The 12,167-nt window shown below is 36.8% G+C and overlaps 1 protein-coding gene across 2 annotated transcripts in view; it reads left to right on the forward strand.

The window, feature by feature from the left end:
- The window catches only part of LOC124556444 (steroidogenic acute regulatory protein-like), a 167,737-nt gene that overhangs the window by 68,008 nt on the left and 87,562 nt on the right, over window positions 1-12,167 (forward strand). For both annotated transcript variants that reach the window (XM_047130394.1, XM_047130393.1), the window contains 3 exons: window positions 2,002-2,082; window positions 7,978-8,055; window positions 8,136-8,189. In XM_047130394.1, coding sequence (XP_046986350.1) covers window positions 2,002-2,082; window positions 7,978-8,055; window positions 8,136-8,189 — 213 coding nt within the window. The remainder of the gene's footprint in view (window positions 1-2,001; window positions 2,083-7,977; window positions 8,056-8,135; window positions 8,190-12,167) is intronic.

Raw genomic sequence — 12,167 nt, forward strand, 5'->3', positions numbered from 1 at the left:
CTTGAAGGCAAAGTTGTTAGTATTTCCTAGCGAATGAGAAAGGCATCACGATCAGATCGTTACTGGCATTTTTCGCCGAAAATCTGGATCACGATCAGATCGTATTTGGCACTAAAAGGGTTAATATTTGAGAGCTACAAGATGTGACTTTCTGAAAACCTTTATGGCTGACAAACTATCATCTAGCAATAAAGCAATTAGTAAAATTTTCCTTGAATGAAACATAAGAAGTGAACAAGTAATTATCATCCATTGCTTTTGGTAAAATGAGATACAAGGAAAGAGCCATAAAATATGGTATCATTCACTGCCTGTGAGGAATAATAAAAGAAATGAGGTAACATGATATTGGAATGTACATCTAGAGCAAACAAATAGTGGAAAACCATTGATGAGTGTAACACAATTTCTGTATTAGAAGGGCTATGTAAGTAAACAATGCTTGTCCACTAGGTAGCATAACTTTCTGTTGGGCGAAGATGCATTTGTGTCATGGCCAGTTGTATTACATGGCAGCAACAGTAGCAGCAAGTAAGTGGGTTGGAAGAGAAGCGTAACGTGGTGCAGCCGATCATCATAAATATTAACTGCCTCCTAGCAGAATCTCCTAGGTTTTGTGTGTCACTTTGTGTGCTCTTTTCCGATTGTTGATGTACACCTAATGCAGTTTTATTTTTAGCATATTTATCCTCTCTATAGTGTATTTTGAATATTTGGCCGATGTGGCCTATGTGCTGTTTGTTAAAGTTACAAAGTTACCACATGCGATTCCGTAGACTTTGGAGCTAGTAAATTTGCTTTTCATAGCATTAATTTGATGTGGAATGTGTATTTTAATATTATCAGATTATTTACACGTAATCTCGATGTTAAGTTATGAAAAATACTTGCATAATTCTTTCAATATAATGCTGATTCCGGTGTATTTGATCAGAATTGGAAAATTGTTATTTTAATCATTTATTTCTCACAATTTGCCTAGTCTAGATATACATTGTATGTTACTTTATGTCTATTAGCATTCCTCACAATCTGTGACTCATGATGTTTAATTTACAGATCCTTCCTTTTATGTCATTTTATCAGAAGCTATGAATGATATGTAATTATGGTTAACTTCTTATTTTTTTCATTTATTATAAAATCTTAAATATTTAAACTCTTGATTAATATGTAACAATATAATTTCTAATCACTAGATTGCATCATTTATTGTGCCTACTCTCTTGTATGTCTATATGTAAGTTCTTTTACTGTTATTCTTATTTTGCAACAGTGGTGATATACTTTTGATATTATAAATTTAACCTTCTCCTTCCATAACACTGTAATGTGTGTATATGATTTCAGGTTTCTTTGATTTTTTCTTGTTTATAGATATAAATATCGTTGTACATCACTGCTGAAATCACAAATCGTAAAAATGAAAGCAGTGATTGTTAGATATAATAAAAGAAACAAATGGTTTTTAATCAGCAGTCTGAATAAGCTGTAGGTCTAATATTAAAAGCAATGTTTAACTGGTAGGTTTCATTTCACATGGAGATAGTAGTAGCTGGTGGACATAACATACAAACTTTCCAGAACATATGATAAGCTGTTTGTACTGTAGTATTATCACATATGGGTTGCATTGATACTTCAGGCTCATTATCTGTTTTGAAACTGGATTTGGGATGCTTGACAAGATAATATTTCATTAACACTCCATTACCTCTTGATTGGGGAAACTCACTTGTATGCTCAATGTGTATCCTAGTAGCTGCATAAAGAATTTTCCAGCTGCAGAAGCATGAAAGTATACAGTTTCTCAGTTGTTAGTGTCAGTCATATCTCCCTCTCATACGAAAGTAAATTTTGTTGTCCCATAGCCAGTTGGTTCACATAAATCAGTGAAATGTAATACATAATGTTTAGCATTTGCACTAATTGTGATACAGTTGTAATAAAACCACACACATACAGCAACTGATTGATGGTGACCTTTTTGTTCTTTTTCAGTTGACTGGTGATGAAATTTTTGATGCCTTGTCAAAGCAGATAATTCATTACAATATTCATACATCCTTATTTGACATTGTGGTAAGTATAGAAATGATCTGAAGATGGTTATTAGTAACAATGTATTTCTAAGAGGAACTTCGCTTTTCAGAGGTGGGATGGGTAGCATGAAAAGGGGGAGAGGAGGGGCTGATCTTCACTGACAGTGTTTTGTTACTGTAAGGACTGAGAGTAATTCAGTACTTACTGTTGACCTGGGTGGAATGTTGCAAACATTGTAATAAGAATCTTGATCATGCTATTTGGATGTGCCAGGCTGTACAAATTACAGGTCCAAGACTAGACTAATTACGTATAGGCAGGTAAATATAAATTCAGACAAAATACTTGTTGATTCACAATCTCTCATGCGTTTTGTGAATAAAACCATCTAGAGCGTTTAACATGTTTATCTATAATGATCATATCTGTAGTTAAGATTACAGGAACATAAGAATGAGAGCTGTTTATTATGTATTATCACAGTGTGTATACACAGGGTGTATACGACCCGGGACAACCGGGAGATCTGTGAAAAACCCGGGAATTTTTTCATCCGGGAGAAAACCGGGAAAAACCCAGGAATTGTTTAGAATTCTGGGAATTTTTCGTTGTTTTAGTTTTCAGTTAATTTTTTGTGATTTTCTCTGGTAAGAACCAATACTCTAACGAAAGATATTACTGCATCCCGCTACTGCAGAATAATACTGCAGCAACAAAACATGAACGAGAGGAAAAAGACGAAAATAAAACTTAATTTGCAAAGGAAATGTGCCATATACAACAACAAAACAGTGCTCATACAAGCGTCTGCCAACAGCAAAGTGTGTCAAAGGCAGTGCTTTGTAACAACAAATTGCCTCCGATGAGCGCGGCGTGACAACTGTTTAAATTAGATTCGTTTGAGCAGTCGCGGGAGGGCTCTTGCGTATGTGCAGTTGAGTCGCGTATGAGTAGTACCTTCCACCGCTTCTGGCTACAGATGTATGACTGGGCGCCACAATCTAAATTGCTCCGGTTCGGAAATATCGTAAATACGGGACTGATGCACAGAGCAGTCTGAGTTGTAGTGGGGAGGTGGGTCGTCTCCACATGACCTGTGTTTACGTTTAGTGATTTTGTTGTTTCCTCTTTGTTTATTGCTCTCACGTTAAATGATAGCAAAATGGATTTTTGTGGCCGGGAGCTATCAAATGAATTAAAATACGTTCGCGTAATTATGGAAGGCTAAAATATGTTGTTAGTTTTAGATTTTATTTCCACCTTTCTGACAGTCAAACATTAATCGCCTTACAGAACAATAAAGTTATTTTTGCCGGTTTGCTAAAGAGAGTTGGCTTTTATTAATCTTTTCTGTTGAGGCAGTCAATTTGAAATGAAGTGTTTAATTTCACACTATTGGCTAGTTTCAACTGTTCAAGTGCACGTATGGCACTATGCCATAATAAAGGATCAAACATGAGATAATACAGCACTGGTTCTCCAAGAAAATTTGCACACGAATGTGCATTTTAAGCCGAATTATGCGTTTCAGTATGGTTCACGAAATTCTAATGCTCTTAAAGTATCCTCTGATGTCTTGTTTCTTTTATGACATAATTTAAGATCTTTTAATATCTTACACGTGCGAACATATGGGCTTCCTGTGTCATTGTAGCTGCCCAAGAGCGGTGACGCTTGTTATCTGGCGCTCTCTTGCAACTGCTGAAACAAACCTATTTATAACAGGTCGCGGGAAAATATTGTGAATGGTGGTTTGAAAAGCTCTACATTGAAAGCAGATTTCCTTTTACGTAAGATGAGCTATGTGCGAGAATGTATGACGAATTTCTTCAATCACAAAGCGTTTGACTCTCATTTAAAAATCAACTCTTTGAGGACGACCATTTAGAAGAATTTCGATCCCAGAAGATCAGACACTTATGTAGTTATTAAAAATTTTACTGGCAAATTTATGTGTTGTATCTTAAAGTGTAACAAGCGTGCTACGTAACAGTGATCTTGCTATTGGCTGACTACATCACGTGTCCTGTGCTGTCATCAGCTGGCAAGGTCACGTGACATTAGCTATGACTGGCTTACAAAACCGCATCGCAATCTCGATTTCAATGCTTCGGAAAGTGACATGAAGTGTTTGGTGGAATTCGAATTTATACCTTCGTAATACGAAAATATGCAGCGTACATGTTGGTTCACATCAGAGGTCTTTCAAAACCTGTTTTTCCTCCTGAGTTTCGTTTTCTAAAGTGCCGGGAAATTCTACTCCGGTGTATAAAACCATAAACTTTCAAAGGATTGATGAGTTTTACTTTCACTTGGGGTTTAGTGTATTTTTAGCCGGGAAAAAGTGTATTTTTAATGGGGAAATTTGGGAAAACTCCAGGGAATTGTTTTTCTTCTTTCTTGTACATGTGATCATTTTTCTATCCTGATAATGTATAACAAGTATTGAAGAGCCACTGCATCAAAATGGACAAAAATAAGTAAATAAATTGATGGCACAAATTCATTAAAAGGAGGGATCAGTTGACAGGGCATGTCCTGAAGCCAGAAGAAATCATCAGTTCGTTTATAGAGGGAAATTCGGGTGGTGGTGAGGGGTGGGGGGTGGGGGGTAATAATTGTAGAGGAAGACCAAGGGATGAATACAGTAAGCAGTTTCAAATGGATGTAGGGTGCAGTAGTAAATCAGAGATGAAGAGGTCTCCGAGGGATGGAGTAGTGTGGAGAGCTGCATGAAACCAGTCTACAGACTGAAGATCACACATCATCTACAACAGTGTATAACAAGCACCTCTCATTCTTATTTTGCTTTAGTTTATTCCTTAAATCCAAACTTGATTAAGGCCAAAAGTGGAATGGTTTCTTCAAATAGGACATAACCAATATCCTTTTCTAATCTTCTTCACTGAACTTGTGTGTAGTCAATAATGGCATCATTGTTGCTGAAATGTTAAATCCTAATCTTCCTTTCTTTATAAGTCTATAACAAGCTTTTTGTCTTTTGCACGAGTAATAGAAAATTGCAAATTTTGATCAATAGCTTCCATTTTACTCATATTTTATATGTTGCTTTGTTATATTAAAGCAAGATTAATCAGACCTGTTGGACAATTTTCTCTGACAAACCACAAAAACTGTACCAACTTCATTTGCTACTGTGATCCAAATTGTCATGCAAAGTTTGTGGTTATGAATAATGCATGATATGTTTTTCACATCAAATTTTTGAAATTTGCCATACATGTGGGAGTAATGTGTACAGTATCTGTGCTGAGAAAACAGTTTTAAATGCTGAAATTGAAAAAGAGAATATTCTTTGTATAAACGGATTAAGATACTTCTAACACTTCACCCACTGATTGCGTACTGTCTTTCACATACATGTTTCATATACAAGTATCCAATATCCCATCACCATCTCAGTCACTAATGCTGATCTACAGTGTCACTTGAAGAGTTGCTTCTACCAGATACCTTGCTTCTCCCTCAAATGTCACTCACCACTGATTAAAAATTGTAATAAGAGTAGTCCAGCTTTTCAAATAATGGAACTATTACGTATTTTAGGCGAGAAGGAAAGGATTTGAAGCAACAAATCCAACCATCTGAAAATGAGTTACTATTCTGTGAATGACGACAAGGCCACGGATCTGGATGTCACTATATTAGAAGTAGAAAGCCTGTTATCTCGTCCACTGCTAAGGCTACATCCCTATGGCAGAATCTGTAGAGCACTAACGAAAGCACCTACGCATAGATGTAATGTATCCAAGATAGAACAAGAAGCACTGAGACAGGGTGATTCTGTGGTCCTATTGTCACACATGGGCATCAAGAAAATTTTGTTCCCTTTCAATGATGATCCTTACCGACAAATAGAGAGATCAGTCCTACAAATAAAGAATGATGTTTTCTAAATCGATGTTGACTGTGTGTCAATAGATCATTCTCTTCAAGGTAATTCATAATGTTTGAACACAATACATGTTTCAGAAACCTGCTGCAAATCGATGTTAATGATATGGGCCTGTAAGTTATTGGATTAGTCCTACTGCCTTTCTTAAATATTGGTGTCGCCTGTCCTGTCTTTGGGTACAGGTCTTTCGTCGAGTGAGGTTGTACATGATCATTAAGTATGGAGCTATTGCATCAACATACTCTGAAAGGAACCTAATTAGTATACAGTGTAGACCAGAAGACTTGCTTTTATTAAGTGATTTAAGTTGCTTCTCTACTCTGGGGATATCTACTTCAACGTTAGTCATGGTGGCAGCTGTTCTTGATTTGAACTCTAGAATATTTAATTCGTCTTCTTTGGTGAAGGAATTTTGGAAGGCGGTGTTTAGTAACTCTGCTTTAGCAGCACTGTCATCGATAGCATTTCCATTCCTATTGCCCAGAGAAGGCATTGATTGTGTTTTGCTGCTAGCATACTTTACATATGACCAAATCTCTTCAGATTTTCTGCCAGGTTTTGAGACAGTTTGATTGTGGAAACTATTAAAAGCATCTTTCTTCGAAATCTGCACTAAATTTCAGGATTCTGCAAAAGATCACCAATCTTGTAGATTTTGCATTCATTTAAATTTGGCATGCTTTATTTGTTGTTTCTGCAACAGTGTTCTGACCTGTTCTGTGTACCAAGGGGATCAGCTCCGGCGTTTGTTAATTTATTTGGTATAAATCTCTTAACTGCTGTCGATACTATTTCTTTGAATTCAAGCCACATCTGGTGTACGCTTACTGGTACATTGTTAATTTGGAAGAAGTGGAGATAGTCTCTATGGAAGGCATCAAGTGAATTTTTATCTTCTTTTTTGAATAGGTATATTTTTTGTTTATTTTTGGAGGATTTGGGAGTTACAATATTCAGCCTCACTACAACAACCCTGTGTTCGCTTACCCCTGTATCTGTTTTGATGACCATTATTAGCTCAGGCTTATTTGTTGCTAAGAGGTCCTATGGAAATATGGCATCCAATGTATTTCACTCCTGTCAACAAAGGCAAAAATCCTCTTCGTAATATTAAAGATTACCTAAGTTTCCTAAAGGTGTATGTATACAGTATTCCATGTGAATGTGTGATGTCAGACCTGGGGCAGACTTTAGAACAATTGAGAAGCGGTAGAGGGAACATCAGTAGCACACCTGAACAAAAGAACTAAGTAAATCAGCTGTCACTGAGTGTTGCCTTGAATATAATCATAAAAAGAAATATGATGAGCCCAGTTTTGTGGTACAAATGCCAAATTTCTAGGGCAGTGTAATTAAGGAGTCTGTCAAAAAAAAAAAAAAAAAAAAAAAAAGTTAGAAATCTAATAAGCTGGGATAAAGGTTTCAATGCAGACAAGGAGTGGGGGTCTGGAATTCAATTTATTAATTGTTTGCTGGCCACCTCATTCACTAGAACTGGAAAATACTGCAACAATGTGCAGTTTACAGTATAATAATGTCAGCACTGTACAAATGGGGATCAAAGAGCACAGCAAGTACCAGGAGTCAAACTCAGCTGTAACTAGCAGTGCTACACCAACAATATTTCACAGTCTGGTTGGAGTCCAGGCAGCAAGTACCCATAATAGCACAGCTCATGGCACTTGAAGATGATGACTGAGTTGGTTGTTGAAATGTTATACATAAAAAAGTAATCAGCAGCCCTGTTGAACATATGAAAATACATCATAAATAAATTCTGCCAAGAAAACCTAATAAGATTATATCAATATGTGTGTGACAATTCCATATTTATGGAAGATGGTGATTAGATATGGAAGAAAATTGAAGTAATCACTTCTAATCTTACTTTCTTGATAATTTGATGGCTATCAGATGTAACTGTTCCTGTGGTGGACAAATTAGTGAAGTATTCACTTTTCCATAACAATTTTCATGTCTTTAAGCTTCTACACGTGGTTTCCTTTACTTTGTTGCAGATGGCTGCTTCCTCAAGATTTGTGGTTCTTCTTCTTTTTTATGGTTTGTTGTACATCAGACACTGGTGTGTAATAGCAGTAAGTACCACTTCGTGTTTATCCATTGCTTAGAATGTTTATACCCACAACTCATTTTATAAGATACATTTTATTTTCAGATATCAACGGCAGGCACCTGTGCTTTTTTAATTGCAAAAGTTTTTCTTTACAATGTAAGTACCTTACTCGCACATCTTGTTAACTTTCATCAACTTCCAACATATAATGTGATGTGTTTCTTATATTTTACTACTTCATAAATATTTTACACACATGGTTTCATGGATTTGTATAAAATTTTCAATTTTATATGACTCTTGAGCTTGCAATTTATGTTAAATTTCAAAAGAAGGAGATAGGATCCAGCAGTAAGTTGCAAATCCGATGTGTATCTTTTTACTGGAAATCTAGATTTCAGCTATTGAATAGCTGTCTTCAGTGCATTAAAACGTGGTTATATGACGTTAGGACATAAATGGCCAGATTCTGACTCATCTGACCGTGTAGGTCCTAAGGTCATAGGTTTGGGAAGGGGAGGCTGGCAAAGCTTATAGGTGACAGTGTAGTGGATGGTGGTGGGATCACTCATGGAAAAATTCCTGTAGTAGTTGGTGTTACAGCTGCACCTTCTTTAGATTGAAGTGAGCTGATAGGTATAACGTCTTAAAGGAAGTCACTCTAAGGACTCATCTTCAGAGGGTTAGAGTTTCCAAGTGGAAAAGGAATTAGCATAGTTCATCAAAGTATAAGAGGTATTAGAGATAAAGTTAATAAACTACTTATAGATGTTGATTCTGAAATTATTATTATATTGAAGCGCCACTTAAATAATTTGTCAATTCAGAGGCTTCCTTTACCAGGAATACAAACATCTCAAAAATGATATCGACAGGAAGTGCAAAATGGCTAAGCAGGGATGGCTAGAGGACAAATATAAGGATGTAGAGGCTTATCTCACTAGGGGTAAGATAGATACTGCCTACAGGAAAATTGAAGAGACCTTTGGAGAAAAGAGAGCCACTTGTATGAATATCAAGAGCTCAGATGGAAACCCAGTTCTAACCAAAGAAGGGAAAGCAGAAAGGTGGAAGGAGTATATAGAGGGTCTACACAAGGGCGATGTACTTAAGGACAGTATTATGGAAATGGAAGAGGATGTAGATGAAGATGAAATGGGACATATGATACTGCGTGAAGAGTTTGACAGAGCACTGAAAGACCTGAGTCGAAACAAGGCCCCGGAGTAGACAACATTCCATTAGAACTACTGACAGCCTTAGGAGAGTCAGTCCTGACAAAACTCTACCATCTGGTGAGCAAGATATATGAGACAGGTGAAATACCCTTAGACTTCAAGAAGAATATAATAATTCCAATCCCAAAGAAAGCAGGTGTTGACAGATGTGAAAATTACCAAACTATCAGTTTAATAAGTCACAGCTGCAAAATACTAACGCAAATTGTTTACAGACGAATGGAAAAACTGATAGAAGCCGACCTCGGGGAAGATCAGTTTGGATTCCGTAGAAATGTTGGAACACATGAGGCAATACTGACCCTAAGACTTATCTTAGAAGAAAGATTAAGGAAAGGCAAACCGACGTTTCTAGCATTTGTAGAGTTAGAGAAAGCTTTTGACAAAGTTGATTGGAATACTCTCTTTCAAATTCTGTAGGTGGCAGGGGTAAAATACAGGGAGCAAAAGGCTATTTACAATTTGTACAGAAAGCAAATGGCAGTTATAAGAGTCGAGGGACATGAAAGGGAAGCAGTGGTTGGGAAGGGAGTGAGACAGGGTTGTAGCCTATCCCCGATGTTATTCAATCTGTATATTGAGCAAGCAATAAAGGAAACAAAAGAAAAGTTTGGAGTAGGTATTAAAATCCATGGAGAAGAAATAAAAACTTTGAGGTTCGCCGATGACATTGTAATTCTGTCAGAGACAGCAAAGGACTTGGAAGAGCAGCTGAATAGAATGGACAGTGTCTTGAAAGGAGGACATAAGATGAACATCAACAAAAGCAGAATGAGGATAATGGAATGTAGTCAAATTAAATCAGGTGATGCTGGGGGAATTAGATTAGGAAATGAGACACTTAAAGTAGTAAAGGAGTTTTGCTATTTGGGGAGCAAAATAACTGATGATGGTCGAAGTAGAGAGGATATAAAATGTAGACTGGCAATGGCAAGGAAAGCGTTTCTGAAGAAGAGAAATTCGTTAACATCGAATATAGATTTAAGTGTCAGGAAGTCATTTCTGAAAGTATTTGTGTGGAGTGTAGCCATGTATGGAAGTGAAACATGGACGATAAATAGTTTAGACAAGAATAGAATAGAAGCTTTCGAAATGTGGTGCTAGAGAAGAATGCTGAAGATTACATCACATAACTAATGAGGAGGTATCGAATAGAATTGGGGAGAAGAGGAGCTTGTGGCACAACTTGACTAGATGAAGGGATCGGTTGGTAGGATATGTTCTGAGACACCGAGGGATCACCAATTTAGTATTGGAGGTCAGCGTGGAGAGTAAAAATCATAGAGGGAGACCAAGAGATGAATACACTAAGCAGATTCAGAAGGATGTAGGCTGCAGTAAGTACTGGGAGATGAAGAAGCTTGCACAGGATTGAGTAGCATGGAGAGCTGCATCAAACCAGTCTCAGGACTGAAGACCACAACAGCAACAACAACAATCTTTACCAGGATGCAGATTAGCTGGCTGTTTTTCAAGGGGTTCCTTGTGGGGTGGGGTAGTGACCATGTATGTAAAAAACAGTATTCCATTTGAGTCCATAGACGTATCAAGACACTGCATTGAACAGATATTTGAATGTTGTGCAGGGGCAGTTGAATTTACTAAACTTCTAATTGTTGTTGTTGTTTATAGGTTCCCTAACTCTGACTTCAGAGCATTTCTGCTCAAGCTAGAGTGAGTTCTTGATTGACTCTATAGAAAGTACCAGAAACTAGTTATATGTGGTGGCTTCAGTATAAATTTTGTGTATGATGGTGCAAGAAAAAGGATGTTGGTAGATCTCCTAAATTCATATGATCTGATGCAGACTGTGTTTTTTCCAAGTAGTGTGCAGGGAAACTGCAGCACAGCCGTAGACAATATTTTTTATTCATTCATTACTAGATGGGCATTCTGTTAGTAAAAGGGTTAATGGCCTTGCAGACCATGATGCACAAATTTTAACACTAAAATGCTTTTGTACTCAAACAAATGTCACATATAATTACAAACTATGTAGGAAAGTTATAATCCAATAGCAGTAGAGTTTTTTAAACCTCGTCGAGGAACAAGGGTGGCAGGATGTGTATATTGCTGATAACATAGATGACAAATATAATGCTTTCCTTAACACATTTCTCATGCTCTTTGAGTGTTGCTTTCCATTAGAACATTCTAAACGAGGTACTAGCAGTAAAAGGCAGCCTGGGTGGATGACTAGTGGGATAAGGATATCATGTAGAACAAAGTGGGAATTATATCAGAATGTTAGAAGTAGTCACAGTCATGCTACAGTAGCCCATTACAAACAGTATTGTAAGGTGCTTCAAAATGTTATTAGGAAGGCAAAGAGTATGTGGTATGCAAATAGAACAGCTAATTCACAGGAAAAAATTAAAACCATATGGTCAGTTGTGGAGGAACTGTCTGGTCGGCAGCACAAGGTCAATGATATAGTCAGCTGATAGTAAAAATATTTCTGTTACTGAGATTTAACAATAATTTTCTGAGCATTGCTGGTGAATTAAGTAAAAATTTAGTTTCTACAGGGAATCATAGAACACTCTTGGCAAATGCCTTTCTGAAATTGATGTCTGAAATACTCCTCTGTGATACAGACAAAGTGGAGATTGAGTTAATAATTAAATCACTGAAGACTAAGGACTCTCATGGATATGATGGAGTGCCTAGCGAGTATTAAAGTACTGTGCTGCACATGTTAGCCCTGTATTTGGCCATATTTGTAATTTTTCGTTTAGGAATGGTCAGTTTCCTGAATTAAAGTACTCAGTGGTAAAGCCGCTTTATAAAATGAGAGAAAGGGGTAATGTAGGCAATTTAGACCTATTTCTATGCCATCAGTGTTTGGTAAAGTTATTGAAAAGGCTGTGTATGTAAGGATAATTGATCATTTTAT

The sequence above is a fragment of the Schistocerca americana genome, chromosome X, assembly GCF_021461395.2.
Source record: "Schistocerca americana isolate TAMUIC-IGC-003095 chromosome X, iqSchAmer2.1, whole genome shotgun sequence".
Lineage (NCBI taxonomy): Eukaryota > Metazoa > Arthropoda > Insecta > Orthoptera > Acrididae > Schistocerca > Schistocerca americana.